We start from the raw sequence: 18,050 nt of genomic DNA, 5'->3' as shown, positions 1-18,050 counted from the left end.
TAACCCACCCTGGGTACCATGGCATCATCTACCCTGGGTACCAGAGCATCACCCACCCTGGGTACCATGCCATCGCCTTCGTATTCTCAGTTACTCTCAACAAAAACTGACACTCATTACAAACTTCTTTTTGTCGGTTGATACATTTAGTGTCATATTTTAGAAGATTATATGTTTTAAATTTTGTTCCTTGGTAAAATAGCTATTTTTTTTGCCTTAACTGAGATCCAATTGTTAATTACAAATAATATCTAGATACTTCATAATACAATTATTAGTTACTCTAAATACCCTACAGTACTGTAAGCATTCCCAGGTCCATCATGGCATTACCAAGAGACCTTCAAAGTACAAAGCATTCCCAGGTCCATCATGGCATTACCAAGAGACCTTCAAAGTACAAAGCATTCCCAGGTCCATCATGGCATTACCAAGAGACCTTCAAAGTACAAAGTTTACTGAAACAAACTCCAACTATTTACAGAGTCTTCTATACAACTAATTGATTATAAATAGTTGCAAACTGTTTTATTAATTAGAAGAAATAATTTGTGCTTTCATGCGTTAGTTGCGAAGAGAGAGTAAACTGAATTATCCATAGACAGTATTTCAAGTGATAAAGCTCCTATCAGTCCTAATTCTAGCTGAGAATTGGTATTTGTTAACTATACAAGCTCTAATTTAAAACTACACTGAATTACCAAAATAAATACCTAGCTCAAGTGGCCATATACTTTACTTTTTTATGTTGGGCTTCCAGTATAAATTTAGTTTATATTATTTACCATAGACCTGAACTAAGTATTCTATTGCGGCATGCCTTATGCCTCTTACAAGGACAAATCCAGACAAACATAATTTTATGTTGTGCCAAAGACAAACTTATACTTTTTCATTTTAAATGCTTTACAGCACCCATGTTTCAAGATTTTGCAATGTCTTCATTTTTCTACAGAGTCATAGTATTATTGTCTAATCTCTTCATCCAATAACTAAAGTTAGGCTTTCTTTAGACGGTCCTCCAATGCCTTCAGCTCGTTGGTGATCTCCTTGGGTAGATCCTTGCCAACTTGATCTTTGTAGTATTGATGCAGATTTTCACACACAATTTGCAACCAGTAATCTTTGGGGACTGAAAATAGCTCATCCCAGTTGATTTTGTCTAAGCCGTCCAAGTTGAGGGTTCCAGGCTTGGGGATAAGACCAACAGGGCATTCCATACTAATGTCTTCACCTTCTGTGCATCTGAAGATCCACTCCAGAACACGGCAGTTTTCGCCAAAACCTACAATAAAGAGACGACATTAACTCTCAGGTATTTCTTTAGAAGCTCCACGAACTTTTTATGAACAATTTTTCACGTCCCTTGTATGAATTTTCTCATCAAACACTATCAAAAGCAGTCTATCTTTATATTTTGACAGTCTATATTAGCTAAGAATGTTAGGGGGACAGAGAGGGGAGTCTAACAAAGCTCAGAGACAAAAGTTCATACTCAAAAAAAAAAAACAGGCAGGAGACAAAAATGCCCACCCCCCCCCCCCAAAAAAAAAAAATATTGCCCCTATGTCTGCCATGCTAATATTCAAGTACCCCTTAATTAAGAGCTTCTATAACCATGGGATGTGACAGTCAAACAATATCAGGTACCCACCTGGCCAAAGAAAGTGTCCTTTCTCATTCACTCGGAACCAGTTGACATGGAAGATGTCAGGTAGCTTGTAATTAGGGTGCTTAGTCTTATCAGCCATGCTTAGCCAATGTTCGAGATAGCGACCATAGTTGTACCCAAAGAAGGGTCTCATTGCAAAGGGATCTCTCATGATAGCCTTGCCCTTGAATTCAGCAGCAGCAGTGGTTTCAGATGACAGGGATGATGCAATAAATACACCATGCTGCCAGTTAAAAGCCTTGTACACCAGTGGGACACCCCTAGGGCGACGCCCACCAAACAGAATGGCGCTGATGGGTACACCTTCAGGGTTCTCCCAGTCTTTATCCATGATCTCACAGTTAGCACTAGGTGTGCAGAACCGAGAGTTAGGGTGGGCTGCTTTGCTGCCACTTTCTGGTGACCAGTTCTCTTCACCTAGCCAGGATGTGATGGACACGCCTTTGGGTGGATCTGGAAGACCTGGAGAACACATGACAACACAGCACTTTCAATTACCTGACATAATTAAGCTTCATACATGTTTATACATCCACGACCCTCTAAGTGGCATAAAAAGAACTAGATTAAGCAACATTCCTACTCCACAAAAACCTCATCCAGTTAACGTCTCTACATAGAACATTTTCATATTAATATACGAAGATTTCCCCCTTCAGTAATAGGATGCTATTACTGGAATGACTTACCATCTTCAATTCGAGACTAGCGGACTAACGATAAGAAATCCCTTTTTAGATTTTTCACAGATACTTTGCTCAGTACTGATTTTCTTTCCCAACTCCAATACCTACTACCCTTCTCACCCTAACTGTTATATTTCCTCTTGATAACTAAAAGGGCACCATTATTAGGTTTTTATTGGGTGCCCTCCAATGCTAAAAAAAGTGTAGTTGCATTGTTAGTGTCTTTTTTTCTCTGAGTTTCTTTATTAAGTAGTTGTTTTTTTATAAATTTGTCTTGTAATCTTAGGTGTGTTGAAGTGAAAGTGACAGTGAAATCACCGTGAACAAGAAATATCAGACACCTCTTTACAAGACTCTAGACTTGCGAAACTCAACTTAGGATCTTTCCATTTTCTGCAGCAATTGGTAATATTGCTGGTATTATTATTAGGCCTTTAACACTTAATTCAAACAAAGTAGCACACGAGAACTACTGTGTTGTAACCAAGTGTGGTTAAAGCCGCATTGTCACCAGTTTACCTGGTCGATTACATAACAATATCCAATGATTTTTAACGGAAAACGCAAAAAATATTTCATAATACTGAAAGCAGTGTGTTTATTGAAAGTTTCTTTGAGGATGTGATTGATAATTTAGAGCGGATTGTCTGTTAAATATCTCTGATTTTAATAGATTCTTTTGTCTTTTAACGGTTGAGGTTTCCGTCGGACCTCCGGAAGTAAACTGGTGACAATGCGGCTTCAAAGAGTAACATATAAATGTTGAATTGTGGTCTTGAAAGCCATGAGAGTAATTAAAGGCACAGTAACAAGTAGGCTAGAGTTTTCCAGAGTTGTTTTTATATATGCTTATTTGCTTAATGTATTTGGTACCAATGAAGCACTGAACATTACAGCACATAGATTTACTGGGGCCAACACAGTAGCTCCTCAAAAGCCAAAGCAAGGATTTCAAGAGAAAAAGGGGATGGAGCTTTTCTGTGGGTTTCCTAATATATATTCATATGCAAGTGTAATATCTGAGAATAAGAACGGACCCATTCTTATCCCTAGATCTGTCCATCTTTAACAAGTGCAACCTTATTTAAAAAATGGGCATACAGTTAACCGCAATAACTACTTAATAATTTTTGTCAGAAATATTTCATAACCCACCTTCCCACCAGAAGTCCCCATCACTCGTCATTGCAGTATTGGTGAAGATGGTGTCCTTCAAACACGTCTTCAAAGCCTCAGGGTTGGTCTTCATCGAGGTACCGGGGGCAACCCCAAAGAAACCACTCTCCGGGTTGATGGCACGTAGCTGCCCGGTCTTATCGAACCACATCCAGGCAATGTCGTCACCGACGCAATCCACCTTCCAGCCAGGGATTGTTGGTTTCAACATAGCCAAATTGGTCTTGCCGCACGCACTGGGAAATGCAGCGGCAATGTACTTCTTCTTGCCTTCTGGGTTTGTCAGGGCCATAATCTGAGAACATAGAATAGAAATACATGTCAAGAAGTTGGACACTAAATAGACCATAAAGACGTCAACATCTTTACACATTAAAATATGTATACTGGGATAAAAGTCAAAAGATTGGGATCTCCTTTGTTAATTTGTCATTTCTCTGTTTTTGCATTGGGCAAATTGTAACTGACACACTTGCAACAACTCTTTACACCTTTTTTCAGTACAAGGGGTATCCGTGCTTTTGAGAGGTTTTCCTTAGTTCTGGAATAAATTAATGCAAAACTACTCAGGGCAAGTACATATGAGAGAAAGACAGAGAAAACTGCTTATGTTCACAGAGACACTTACCAACATGTGCTCTGCCAACCATCCTTCTTTCAAGGCAATGTTACTTGCAATCCTAAGTGCAAAGCACTTTTTGCCAAGCAACGAGTTGCCTCCGTAGCCACTGCCAAAGGACTTGATGTAGTTGTCAGCAGGGAAGTGAGTGATGATTGTTCTATCTGGGTCACATGGCCAAAGGACATCCTTCTCCCCCTCCTTAAGGGGCTTACCCACAGAGTGAAGACATTTCACAAAGTCACCTTGGTCCAGAGCCTTGAGAACATGGCTACCCATGCGGGTCATGATCCGCATACAGCACACCACGTACTCAGAATCTGTCAGCTGGATGCCGATCTTGGCGATGGGAGATCCTACAGGGCCCATGCTGAATGGTAGGACATACATGGTGCGACCTGAATAACACCGAATTTGGCCAATGTAAATTTTTCCATGGTTTGTGTCAACCCCTTTGTAATGTCTTCACATGCTTTGGATCATTTTTCATCAACTTAATAATAATTCTCCCAAAACAATTAGCGAGAAGCTAAAATCAGCAGTGGACACTGATGCAAGAACCAAAACATGATAACGGAAAGATAAATCTTTAGGTTGGGAGGAGGGAGGGGGAGGGGGAGGAATTTTCCAATTAACAATCCAACCACCCCTGTAAAAACAAAAAAAGGGATTTTTAGGCCATTGCAGAATCTCCATGGGACATTTATCATCAGATTTGGCTACAAAAAAGTCTCACTTATAGATTTATGACATAAATCAGAATAATCCAGAATGATCTGGAATGTCTTTGATAATATAACAAGACCCTGCGTGCAGGGTTGACTGGGATACCTGATGGGTTACCTGTGTATAAGTATGACAATATTTTTGGCCATAATAATACCGCCTGGATATACTAAAAACATTTGTAAAATCTTGAGTTATATTATAAATGCCATACCATAACACTGATTGGGGCAAGAATGATAAGAAGCACCAACTCTCCAGGTTTGATTGGGGGGGGGGGCTCACAATGAAAGTGGACATGACTGATTATCCTATCTTTTACAGTGTAAATTTCTACCAAATGCTGTCATACAGCAGTGTAGAGAGCATACACTAGCATACACATAAACTACATAGAAAGAGATATAATCCACAGCAGAGCACTGTCATAGAAAATGTGTTTGAAAATTGTTATAATTGATAGCACATTTTTTGGGGGGGGGGTCAAAACAGTTTATAGGATATACAGTCGAAGCTCTCTGAGCGAGCGCTCTCGTAAGTGACCAGCTCCGATAACGACCACGATCACAAATCACCGATTGAATTGTCAAACAAACTCTGTAATTCTAAGCTCTCGTAAGCGACTAACTTTTCGGTGCGACCAGCTCCGTTAACAACCACAATTTCAAACCACCAACTGAGATTTTCTTTTATTTTTAAGCTCTTGTAAGCGACCACAATGATTTTTTGCTTTACAACATCAGTCAACACCTGATAAACATCATATACAATGCATGCTTAAATCACATATAAAGCGTAGTAGGCAACCAGTAAAGAATTTCTTAAATCCAATTTTTTCAACTTCAATTTCAACCATGGGATTGACATTTCTTTGTCTCCAGAAAATTTATAAATGCAAGGAATCTCTAGTCCATTGCCAGCTCCACGATTTATCCTTTTTCCAGTTACAATAGCCATCCACTTGTTTGTTGCACGCTTTAGAAATCGGCTAACAAAAGACGCCATGCGATCGTCGTAGACACAGAAGATATTCTCATGACGAAAAGCTTAAGTCGTCGATATAAACGAGCATAACGAGCTACTTTGCGTAGAATTAATTGCTATTAAATAAAACAACTCACTCTCCTGATAAGCTAAATACCTAGTTTTAAAATCAAGCAATAAACCAAAATATTACAGTGTTGTTATTATCACAATAACTTCTAGATTCCAGCATTTTAATTAAGCTCCCATAAGCGACCAACACCTATTGTTCAAGTTTTTGACGCCCAGTGGTCGCTTATGAGAGCAAGCTCTCGTAAAAGACCAGCTCCGTTAACGACCACAATTTTCAGTTCCCAAGGTGGTCGCCTACGAGAGCTTTAACTGTAGCAGTTTTCAAACAAATAATCTGGAAAGTCAAAAGATATATTTAGTCCACCAAGTTGTTTTCCAACAGCTACTCTTGTGAGACAATGAGCTGGCCCTATATTTCTGGTGCTGTTTGAATTACTTCTTCAGGAAAGACTATGCCTATCTGGTTAACTTCTAGAATACCATGGATGTAACAAGGGGGGCTATGGCCAAACATTCCTTGGGTGTATTTGCTTTGAATTTTAAAAAAATATAGAAAGATGTGAAGACAGATATAGACACGAATGGGAGCTGCTTCTTCCTTTCTTGGAACTCCGTTCTCCCACTGGAGACCTTGCTATTTTCTAACTATAAGGGTTTGTAATAAAATCTGAATACTAAGCAAAAAATGTTTTAAGATATTAGCATATTCATGGCGAATTTTAGAGCATCACTTAGGAAGAGCAGCATTGGGGGAACAATAATAATGAGAAATATTACAAAAAAACAAACCCTTCCTTTTTTTAAAAAAAATTTAGTAGCAGTAAGTATTGTAATAAATAAGTAATTACATATCATTGTTTAATTCATTGTTCCAAATTGTTCCAATAAACCCGCGATTATTAGCCACAATTTATTTGAGGTCTCAACAGCATTCCCTTGTTGACAATATCAGCCGTTTTCCCACCAAAATACAAAATGCACATGAGAAATAAATGTAATTAACTTCACTTCATTCCTGAGTGTAAAAAGCTAAAGCACCTCAAAGTTTGGCCTTGAAAAAAGCTCCCGAACACTTGTTTCTTTCTCTACGGCCCTACGGGTCGGGTCTTCGACTGATCGTATCATGAATCGACGAAGGGAATACGCGGTAAAAATTCAAATTGACATGAATTTCCACAATAGCATTATAGATAGAAAAGCTTTGATTGCATTTGCAATAACATAATTGCCAAAGTTGCCTTTTTTACCTGCACAAATATAAGCTAATGCTCGGATGAAATCTCAAATCCAACATGGCGCGTCTCCTGTCTTGAAGTGAATTAGCGATGACCTTATAAGGGCAGAAGGGACGTACTGAATGTAAGCTCAGCCATAGCGTAATGACAAATGGGGACACAAAATAGATGGTACACGAAGTGGCGCAGAGGCTCATGGGGTATTGCACAATATGGCAGATTTCCCGGGACCATGGGAAAAAAAAACCCAGTTGCATTTTATGACTGGGATACCACAGGTATACCACAGATACCACAGGTATACCACTGGGATACCACAGGTTTCCCAGTAGTTAGCTCAAGCTTAAAAGTTTTGTCTACAAACTGCATGGCTATAGTGAACCTGAAGTGGCCTGACTGTGTTCATCTTGTGACTGACTTCAAAAAAATTTGATGCTAGACAAAGGATTTTAAGGTGTCAAGCCGCATTTATCTCTTCAGACACTGCTTTGACAGACAATCTACTTAAACAAATACACCAAAAATATGAATAAAATTTTGCCCATTTAAGCAAGATAGGACTTGGAAATTAAGTCAATAGTTTAAGGTATATCTGTACTAGTTCCATGGCTCAAAGTAAGCAACATGTCGCAAGAAATGAATATAATCTAGTTGCAAACTAGTGAATAGCTTAAAAAGTTCAATTGGGTTTTAAAAATCTCTCGCCATAAAAAAGAGGAAAGGCTTGGTAGAAAAAATTCCTACCCTCTGCGTGCTCGGTTGGGCATGAGGCCTTAGTTAATCATAAACTAAATATCAAACAAAAATATATTAAAAAAAATCTTTAAATATGCACATTAGAAATGCAATGATGTCAAAGAGATTTATGGGTTCAGAGGTCAGGTAATTGTACAGTGAGAAAAATTGATTCGAATTCAGTACAGTCACGAATAGTTGTGACTAAGGCTTTTAATACAAAAAAAGATGGGTGCATTTCATACTCCCAATACTGCTGTTTAAAGACAATCTTTTGTGATGTGTTTTAATTGTGTTTCATCGCCATAACGATCTAATTTTGGCTGGGGAATTTGGAATGATTCTTGCCACGATTCAAACTTCGAACGTCATACGAAATCGACACCGCATAACACGTGGCAACGCCTCTTGACACACCTCCAAAAACAAGCCAATCAGAATAAGGCGTCCGTCAAATCGTTCGTGCGCTACCGCATTTCTCGGTTTCCAAGCTTTTATCGGCCGTGAAATAAACTAATCCAGCCCCCAATAATAAAGCTTGATAAAAAGCCACTATCCTGCATTTAGAAAAAAGCGTTTCAAGCAGTGAAAAAAACACTAGAGATTATAAAATCCGCTTATCGGTAGCTCAGAGTCGGAGTATTTAATTACCAACCTTTCATGCAGCCAGGAAACCGTTCTCCAAGAGCTTGGTTTGCTTTTTCCACTGATAACCAGCGTCCCAGTTGACCAACAACCCCGTCCTTCCCTTTTTTGAAATCAGGGACAGCATCACGTTCATTTTCGGTGCAAATAAAGGTCTTGGACTCGACACGGGCAACATCGCCGGGATCCGTACGGACGACGTAGCTAAACAGTAACAGTTCGCGTTATTCTACAACTAGAGGGCGCTGTAAAGAACTCAACAAAGGAATTTTATTATTTTTTTTAGAAAGATTTTTTCAGGATTAGCGCGAGCGGCAATCGGAGTTTTAGACGCAAAAATAGACGCTTTCAGGTGGGAAGCCACAATGTTGATAAACATTTACAACTCGGCATTACTCTGGGTTCATAGACATCAATCAAATAAGGACTTTACTTGGAAATTACTTCCTTTTCCAGCTAACTTACCTATTTTCGCGCTTTGTTAGCTTGAAACAAGTCCCTTTTTTCACGAGGAAATCCACAAGGCTTTGATTCTCCTCTGGCGATCCGTCGCAGATATGGATTTTGTCTGGTTGACAAAGCTCCACATTTTCCGTCACGAAGTCCTGCACTTTCTTCGGCAGAGAATTGAAATCTCCGTTCTCCACAGGAGGAAAACTGGATGACATTGTGCGAAGAATATATCGATAGCGGAAAGTTAAGGCTCTAGAAGTCGCCGACCTGGGTAGCCTGTAAACAGAGAGGGGATAAATCAAAAAGGAGTTCGATTTGACATTCGCTAGAGGAGGTTTAGGATCTCGAACAATTCGAGCTGTGTTAAGTATTGTGCATAGAAATGGAACTTCTACACTTACCGGGTTATCACGGATACTAATGACATGGCTAGCTAGGTAGTAGAATAATTACTACGTGGTATTAAAATAAGTTCACCCCCAAATAAGAGATGGTTGGCTTGACAAGACCCTGGATTGTAATCGTAGCAGTGACGAAATCCAAGCGGTTCGCTTGGCGATGGTCCAAAGTCTATTAACATCGCGTTGATTGGTCAGAATAAATCACGTGACTGCTTTTCGATAAAATTACCTCCCCACATTTTCAGTGTCAAAAGAACATTTATAAATATTGTCATGCAATAGAGTTATTTCACTTCAGCACGATATAATTGTCGATGTTTTCATTTGTGTGTTTGACTATTTGAAGTATTTCAAGGCGAATTGGGTAGGAAAATGCCTTTAAAGTATAACAGAGCGAAATTGTAAAATGTACATTTTCTAGCTTGCTCGTGTGTACTGCAAAAGTTTCGATGCTTTAATTGTGTGCGTGTAGGACATTTTATACAAAAAGGCATTACCCATGTAATGCGATAATATATGAATCTGTATGGCTTAATTAATCCTTGGTAAAATATCAATATTTTATTGTAACTTTTTTAAAAAGATATCGTTAATGACAAAACTTTCTCTGATATTAGCACATTTTAGTGTTTTTATAATGTTCATAATGTCACAACTGGTAATTAAATTACTTAATATAAATTGTTCACTTTATGATTATTTTAAAGAAGCTGGAAATTAACGCATGAAACAGAGTATACAAAGAAGCTGGGGATCGGGTTTATCGGTTATTATTCGCAGCAAACGTACCCACCTTTGACAGCGTTGACGCTAGTTGCGGAGTTGTGTCTCAACTGCGTAGAGCTATTCTCTTTTCGCTTATCTTCTGGACGTAGTGGCGTGCGACATATCTATTGTGACGTATTCAACTGTTGCTGACGTCATGTGACTCAACAAAATTCTTGAATTTTTTCTGTTTGAGGGTAGCCGTACAGACTGGCAACGTTCTTTTCATGAAACAAACTTTAGCTGATTCCCGGGAAAGACTAAAGAATAGACAAGCTCGGCGGGCGATGTTGTTACAACAATGTTTTTAATCGAACACACCCACGCAGCATTCGTTGATGGAGTGTTCATTAAATACACCGAGGGCCAGGGGGGGAGGGAAGATTTTTACTCAAGACATTACCTTAAAAATTCAGAGCCCTCTTTTATTGTGAACATTATTTTCGATGCCCCCCCCCCCCCTTTCAAAACCCCAAAATCTTCATTGCCCCCCTCCCCCCCCCCCCTATCAGATGCCTCGCACTCACTATCCAACTCGTCGAAGATACCGTGACTGTGTTCGCTTTATTGGGGTATGACAATCAATATGGAGGTTTGCAATAATTTTGGATCCTAGCACTGCCTCGCTTCTTATAAAGATCAGTAAAACAAACCAATGACCGCGCCTGGTTTTATTTCATGTGGTACAGGAATGCACCGAGCGCGTCTCACAAACGCAATATGTTTGTTTTGTAGGTATGAAATAGTGTTGCTTTGTTTTGTTGCTTTGGAAAGCAAAAATTTGCATTTTGGCTTGTTAAGCTATCGATATTTTATGGCTCACTTGAACCGGAACCTGTGTAACCTGTTTGTCATTTAGAAGGAATACGTGACACACAGGCGTGACAAGGGCGTATTTAAGCGTAGCCACAAGGCCGTGATCACACTTCCCTTGCGGCGAATCTGCCTGTTCGCTCGCCTAGCTAAGTGCCACAGCATCTTGTCAAAACCAGCCCTAAATCTTTGCTTGCCTTCAAGCCTAACTCTCGTCTCGATCTTTTCATCCATACGTCTAACAGGTATGTAGTTTGTCGTAGAATTCGCGCAGAACGCTCGGTGAATTTGCAGACTAAAGGTTGCCTTTCCTTGCATCAAGACCTTTGTTTGAGACACGCGGAAATAGCTCGAAGATCTTTTACAAGAATCAGAATTTTAAATACTCAAAAGTCTGATAATTTTAAGTGCTTTCAAGCGAACAGACATGCTCTAGAATCTTGTAAAAATATTTTAATGAATATTTCAGTTATTGCTGGCCCTTATATATTATTTAAATGTCAGTAGTCTTGTCTGTTGTCTAGCTCAAATTCGTAAGTACAGCACAAACTTCCCGTTGATTGCCAGTGACTTATGCTAGATGATTGTCCAAATTTTAGCTCAAAAGTTCCCCAAGTAAATTATCCAGCAACAGAGGAATTTTCTTTCACTTTCTAGCTGCACGGCCGGGAACTTTTTTTGCTCACCATAGGCCCTGACAAAACACAACTGTCTCGTCACAGCAAAGAAATCTACGCGCCTTTGCTGAAAGTTTTTCGCTTTCAAAATGTCCAGAAATGTTTTTTTGGTCAAATCCAGATGCTTTTGGTTTAGATATAAGGGCAACCTTTCAAGGATTTTGGTAATAAAATCTTTTCGTGCGCGATTTCACGTGAAAGTATTGCAGCTGTCATTGCCTGTCAAATTCGAGCCAATCAGAATGCAAAAATTGCTTGTGTAAGTAAAGAGGTTAACGTCACATCCTGCGTAAGTGCTTTTGACCTCCAGGGATTTTATCAGCTCCACAAAATCCAAAGACATTACCTCAGACTATTTATATATGTCGATACTGTAAACCTAAAGTAAAACGAGTACTGAGCTTGTTTTATTCGGATATATAAAGCCCTTAGGGTGATAGGAATGCTCATTGGGAAATTCAAAAAATACCCCTAAAAAATACCCCAGAAGCCCTAAAAAGTACCAATTCCAAGAGAAAAGCCTTTTTTTCTAGGACACCCCCTAAAAAATACCTGAGGTCCGATTTTGACCCCTAAAAATACAACAAGCATCCCTATCAGGTCGACAGACTTTTTTATTGCTACATTACCATCCCTCCAAAGTGTATTTCCTGAGCCCAGCATTAAATCATGAAATTCACAAATTTTAATAATTAACTGTCGTCAACTTTCCAGATTTTTAACCTCTCTGTCATTTTTGTATTGTTTAGAGTATATAAAAGGTCAACTAGATCCATTTTCTACCAACATTTTGACAAAACAATCTAAACTAGATCCATTTTCTACCAACATTTTGACATAACAATCTCTATTGATTTGTCGAGAGCCTAAGGAAGCCTCAAATTTTTCTATCGTTATATGGCCCGAGGGCGATGGGAAAATTCGTCTCTCGAAACTCCCCCTGCCCCCCCCCCCCTTCCTCCACCACCACCCTCACCCCCATATTATTGTTAAGTCCCAGCTGGAGCTAAGCAAATTCTAAGGGTTCCTTTAATCCTTCTTTTAAATAAAAAAAGAATCCAGGTATGAAGTCTTCCAAGACGTCGCTCCCACCATGTGCTTACGGAGACCTGAGTGCTCTGCCAAAGAAGGTCCGCGAATTTGTGGAGGAAAACGCGAGGCTCATGAAGCCCGCCCAAATTCACATCTGCGATGGGTCAGAAGATGAAAACCAGAACAACATCAAAATTCTGATGGACAGAGGCGCGGCTGTTCCTCTTGAAAAGCATAGCAACTGGTAACTAATGCTGCAACAGGGATATCATTATAGGAAAGGGGATTCCCCGACGTATTTTGAGCAGTGAGAATTTCCTCACTATTTGTTTGGTAAAATACATTTGTGTGGAAAAATCCATAAGTGGAAGGGGGGGCTCACTATTTTACCCATGCTTCTGTAAACGTGAAGCAAAAGGATGATGTATACCCAAGATTGCTGAATTCCACAAATCAAAGACTTATTTTAGGCGCAATTCGTAACGTCTGGACGATAGTCACAAAGCCAATCAAATACTGATAAACCTTTAATCAATTATGATTAATATATAGTTTTCAGCTCACATACCCTGCTCCTACAGTCAACGCTCAGAAGCTTTCATTCTTTAATCCGCTCCATTCCAGTTTGAAACTCCATTCCGCAAACTATTTTCGAATCCTCACATAATGTTTAGCAGTTCTGTTCTCTCTTTAGCAGCGAGCTAGTCTGGCCGTGAGTGTGCCCTGTCGTGCAACTTGTTGCTCTATTGTTCTTATTATGTTATTATTGTTATTATTTTGCTTTGACCATAGCTGCCCCTTCCGCACTAGCTTGCTCTATTGGCATTTAAATAGTTTTTATTTCAAATAGTTTTTTATATCTATTTGCTAAATAGACGAAAAAATGGCTGACCAACCTTCTTTAATATCTAGTTATGCAGTGTTCACTGACCCACGTGATGTTGCTCGTGTGGAATCCAAGACCTTCATCTGCACTAAGAACAAGCATGATGCTGTACCCCACTTCAAGGGTGAGGTGGGCCAACTGGCACGGTGGATGTCACTAGAAGAAGCACACAAGAAGCTTTACGAAGAGCGCTACCCAGGCTGCATGGAAGGTACGAATTAAACTAGTTACTGTCGAATCCTTTTGGTTTTTTGTTCCGTCAGTAAAATCATTCTGAGCCAATTAGAGTCTCGCTTTGTGCACTTGCCTGGCTTCCCGCTGGATGAAAACCAGACAGTGCGCGACAGAAAGCCAGGCAACTACACTAGCGAGAGATGGCAATAAATCTGATTGGATTAGATTAATTTGACTGGCAGAAAAGAAAATCCCAAAAGACAAAAACAAATCAATGTTTTGAAAATGCGGAGTGGCAATACAACGGATTCGAAAAGAAAAATCTGATAAAATCGGTAAAATCTGATGAACTATTCTTTATGAATTACTATTCTTTATGAATTAACAATATTATATCTAAAGGGGAGGTAGCAGCTTATTTCCTGCTCGATGTTGTTTTTTTCTCGGAAAGGTAGGTGTAAAACAGTGGGTTGCTTAGGTTGCTTAAAGCCGCATTGTCACCAGTTTACTTCCGGTCGATTACGTTACAATCTCCGATGATTTCAAACGGAAAACGCGAAAAATATTTCAAAATATTGAAAGCAGTGTGTATATTGCAAGTTTCTTCGAGGATGTGATTGATAATTTAGAGCAGATGGCATGTTAAATATCTTGGATTCTAATAGATTCTTTTGCCTTTTAACGGTTGAGGTTTCCGTCGGAAGTGAACTGGTGACAATGCGGCTTTAAGTTACCCAAAAAAGGTCAAGTCAAACAAGCTTCCTTTCCATCTAAATTCAAGGGAATAACTTGGCTAACTGTAATCAAATATTGTAACTTAAGTATCCTACTTCCACTGTTGGAAGAAATTTAGAAGTTTTCTTGCATATAGACTTTTATAATTTTAACGATTTAATAGAGTAGGTTCCATTAGATCGTGCGCTCTTATTGGGGAAAATTTTAAAGAGGGTTACTTGGGGAAGTCTAGTTGAGTAGTTATGAGAAAATCAGTAAAGACTAATGAAAGAGGAACCTGGCGAAGTTGTCTCAATTGATACCCATCTACGGCTTGCCTCACCAAGTCCCCTTTTTCATGTTCAGGTCGCACCATGTACGTGATGCCTTTCAGCATGGGCCCAGTAGGATCTCCCATCTCCAAGATTGGCATTGAGCTGACTGACTCCGAGTACGTGGTGTGCTGCATGCGGATCATGACCCGCATGGGAAGCCATGTCCTAAAAGCTCTGGGGGATGGGGACTTCGTGCGTTGCCTTCACTCTGTTGGTGGTCCACTCCACGATGGCAAAAACAACGTGCCGTGGCCATGTGACCCAGAGAGGACCCTGATTACGCATTTCCCTGAAACCCGCGAGATCAAGTCCTATGGCAGCGGTTATGGAGGGAACTCTCTGCTCGGCAAGAAGTGCTTTGCTCTCAGGATTGCAAGCGTTATTGCACGCGACGAGGGCTGGCTGGCAGAGCACATGATGGTACGTTTATGTAGTTTTTAGTGTCTGGTTCATCGAAATGTTTTTTGCTTTATGTAGACAACGACTCATACAGCAGGAATCAAAGTTACTTCTGTCACGAGACCCTTTCCCAAAAGAGAAACATTTGAATGATTTAGGATCGTGTAGGAGCGATCTGTCTTTTGTGAAGTGTTTTGTGTACACAGTTTAATCTGTGTACTACTTGAATTTAATGACTTAAACAATTTATGTGAGTTGAGTTATTTATTAACTCATGGATAATAAATATATACTCTGTGTTCTCAGATCTTGGGTTTGACCAACCCCGAAGGGAAGAAGATCTACATTGCAGCAGCGTTCCCAAGTGCCTGCGGGAAGACCAACCTCGCCATGTTGACCCCTACCATCCCTGGCTGGAAATGCGAGTGCGTAGGAGATGACATTGCCTGGATGTGGTTTGACAAAGACGGCACCTTGCGCGCCATCAATCCAGAGTGTGGATTCTTCGGTGTAGCCCCCGGTACCTCCTTCTTATCCAACCCCATTGCTATGAGCACCTTCCAGAAAGACACCATCTTCACTAACGTTGCGAAGACTAGCGATGGCGATTTCTGGTGGGAGGGTAAGCTATGTTAACATATATGTCATCCTTTCCACCACATATTGCGTGTATGGCATCTTGAAAACCTATCAAGTATCGTATTCAATCAAAGACTGAATCTACAGCTGCTATGGACATCAAGATAAGATCATGATTGATCACTGAAATGGATTGTCTTTCGCTCTCCAACATTCTCTAGGAATTAAACAAGTGTGTGTATCACCTTGAATTAATACTTGTGCTTTTTTTTTTGTTCTTTAGGACTGAATCCACCTGCAGATGGCATCAAGATAAGATCATGGCTCGGCGACCCTGACTGGAAGCCCGAGGTTGCTGGCAAGACCCGCAAGACTGCAGCTCACCCCAACTCCCGATTCTGCGCACCCAGTGACCACTGCCCTATCATGGACAAGGATTGGGAAAACCCAGCTGGCGTGCCCATCAGCGCCATCCTGTTTGGCGGGCGTCGCCCATATGGCGTTCCCTTGGTGATGCAGAGCTTCAACTGGCAGCACGGAGTGTTCCTGGCCACTTCGTTGTCATCGGAAACAACAGCTGCTGCCGAATTTAAGGGGAAGGCTGTGATGAGGGATCCATTTGCCATGAGGCCGTTCTTCGGGTACAATTTTGGCAAGTATCTGGAACACTGGCTGAGCATGGAAAAAGATCCCAAGAAAAAGTTGCCACTCATCTTCCATGTCAACTGGTTCAGGCTTGATAACACTGAACACTTCTTGTGGCCAGGTGAGCTGGGATTTTGAACTATAATCATACGAAGGAATCATAAAATACACATAACATATTTTGGGAATGGAAGCAAGGTTAGAGAAGGATAAGGAAGTGACCAGAAAGGGTGGTAACAGGAGTTTAGTACCATCTCTTTCACAAATTGTGGCACTATGTTGTCAATACTTTTTCATATTTCAACAAACAAGATGTAAAATAAATAAACCAGAAAGTAGTTCTTCACTTTTATCATTATTTTTTCCAGGATTCGGTGAGAACTCACGCGTCCTTGAGTGGGTGTTTAACCGAGTACACAACGTAGATAACGCTGATGTCTCCCCAGTTGGTTTAATCCCCAAGCAAGGTGCCCTGAACCTCGAGCAAATGGAAACGCCCGTGACTCCCGAGGCTATGAAAGAGCTGTTCTCCATCCCGAAAGAGTACTGGTTGGATGAAGTGGAAAGCCTACGCAAGTACTTCCAACAAGAAATTGGGGATGATCTTCCTAAGGCCATTAGCAATGAGCTGGACGCTCTGGAGCAGCGCATTAAAGCAATAAAGTAAAGGCAGATAGTTCGGACAGACATAGTGGAGGCAGTATCGAGCCCTCAGTAACAGATGAGATCCCTGCTGTGTAAGATGCAAGGTAGATAGCAATAAGTATGTTTTCTTGTAATTTAATGATAAGTTTTCTGATAATTAAAACTAAGACTTGTTAATGTCAATGGAAGTTATGAGGTTATCGTGCGATGATTATAAAAGCTGGGTGGAGGAGGTCAAGCACGATTTCAGTTACCCTGGTTACCAGAGCCTCCAGACTTTCTCTCGTCCAGTGACGCTCAGCCAAAATTCCGTGACGATCAAAGCGAGGAGGCTCTGGGCGGGCGAGTAGCTTTTTTCAGTTCCAGAAATACAGATTGTCATACTAACACAAAACCATATTTGGTCAAAGCTGCTGGGATCTTGCAGTTTGTACAAATCGAACAAATCCGAGCAAAATGCCAATCGAACTCAATCGTTCGGTTGTTCGCGATTGGTTCGGCAATCGAACAAATCAAATAAAACTTTTCGTTGAGTTCGATTTCCGAACACAATCAAACTCTCCACCAATCGAACGATTCGATTAGTTCGATTTCGTTCGGTAGAATGTAACTGGAGGCAAGGGGAAAACATGAGTAAAGCCAGCATTTCAAAAAGCCACTTTAATTTCAAAGTCTAAAAATAGTATTCGAACAGTAACGCGGTAATAATTACAAACCGTTGTTGGTCATCCCATTAATAACAACGTCTACACAATATTCTGGAAAAAGTCTGATAAACCCAGAGCTTGGGAGTTACTTAGGAAACCTAAATGTTTACTTGCCCAAAAAGACCATTTTAATTTCATACTCACAGAGGCAACAAACAACGCAAGCGGCGGGGAAGCGATTGGGGTGGCTAGCGTCCGTACACCCTTGATTTTAGTGCACGCTCGTTTCAATCGGTTGCGCGCGCACGCTTGTTACATTTAATTGGTAAGTTACA

At 40.4% G+C, this 18,050-nt stretch overlaps 2 protein-coding genes across 4 annotated transcripts; one reads left to right on the top strand and one right to left on the bottom strand.

The window, feature by feature from the left end:
• Positions 1-127: 127 nt before the first annotated feature.
• On the bottom strand, positions 128-10,323 carry LOC5513424 (phosphoenolpyruvate carboxykinase, cytosolic [GTP]). 3 transcript variants are annotated; one of them, XR_007306398.1, is made up of 8 exons: positions 9,405-9,566; positions 9,016-9,279; positions 8,561-8,754; positions 4,163-4,551; positions 3,514-3,829; positions 1,655-2,134; positions 440-1,285; positions 128-390 (listed from the first exon to the last, which is right to left on the bottom strand). XR_007306398.1 is itself a non-coding variant. In XM_001633601.3 (7 exons), the coding sequence occupies exons 2-7, from the start codon at positions 9,216-9,218 to the stop codon at positions 999-1,001; spliced, it is 1,869 nt and encodes a 622-aa protein (XP_001633651.1). In that variant the 5' UTR covers positions 9,219-9,279; positions 10,198-10,323; the 3' UTR covers positions 128-998. The 3 variants fall into 3 exon arrangements, 2 of the variants coding, with proteins under 2 accessions (XP_001633651.1, XP_032238794.1); XM_001633601.3 differs by lacking the exon at positions 9,405-9,566 and adding an exon at positions 10,198-10,323 and having other exon boundaries at positions 128-1,285; XM_032382903.2 differs by having other exon boundaries at positions 128-1,285.
• Positions 10,324-11,063: 740 nt separating this feature from the next.
• On the top strand, positions 11,064-17,251 carry LOC5513390 (phosphoenolpyruvate carboxykinase, cytosolic [GTP]). Its single transcript, XM_001633644.2, has 7 exons — positions 11,064-11,227; positions 12,715-12,935; positions 13,604-13,788; positions 14,832-15,220; positions 15,506-15,821; positions 16,062-16,544; positions 16,792-17,251. The coding sequence occupies exons 2-7, from the start codon at positions 12,724-12,726 to the stop codon at positions 17,088-17,090; spliced, it is 1,884 nt and encodes a 627-aa protein (XP_001633694.1). The 5' UTR covers positions 11,064-11,227; positions 12,715-12,723; the 3' UTR covers positions 17,091-17,251.
• Positions 17,252-18,050: the final 799 nt, after the last annotated feature.

This window comes from Nematostella vectensis, chromosome 13, assembly GCF_932526225.1.
Source record: "Nematostella vectensis chromosome 13, jaNemVect1.1, whole genome shotgun sequence".
Taxonomy (NCBI): Eukaryota; Metazoa; Cnidaria; class Anthozoa; order Actiniaria; family Edwardsiidae; genus Nematostella; species Nematostella vectensis.
This window is presented reverse-complemented; position numbering and strand designations above follow the sequence as displayed.

Coding starts and splice junctions, on each gene's coding strand:
- LOC5513424 (XM_032382903.2), bottom strand. CDS start 9,430: ATGTCATTAGTATCCGTGATAACCCG. Junction 3,830..4,162: donor GGTTGGCAGAGCACATGTTG/GTAAGTGTCTCT, acceptor CTATGTTCTCAG/ATTATGGCCCTGACAAACCC. Junction 2,135..3,513: donor TGGGGACTTCTGGTGGGAAG/GTGGGTTATGAA, acceptor TGTGTTCTCCAG/GTCTTCCAGATCCACCCAAA.
- LOC5513390 (XM_001633644.2), top strand. CDS start 12,724: ATGAAGTCTTCCAAGACGTCGCTCCCACCATGTGCTTACGGAGACCTG. Junction 15,221..15,505: donor GGCTGGCAGAGCACATGATG/GTACGTTTATGT, acceptor CTGTGTTCTCAG/ATCTTGGGTTTGACCAACCC. Junction 16,545..16,791: donor TGAACACTTCTTGTGGCCAG/GTGAGCTGGGAT, acceptor TATTTTTTCCAG/GATTCGGTGAGAACTCACGC.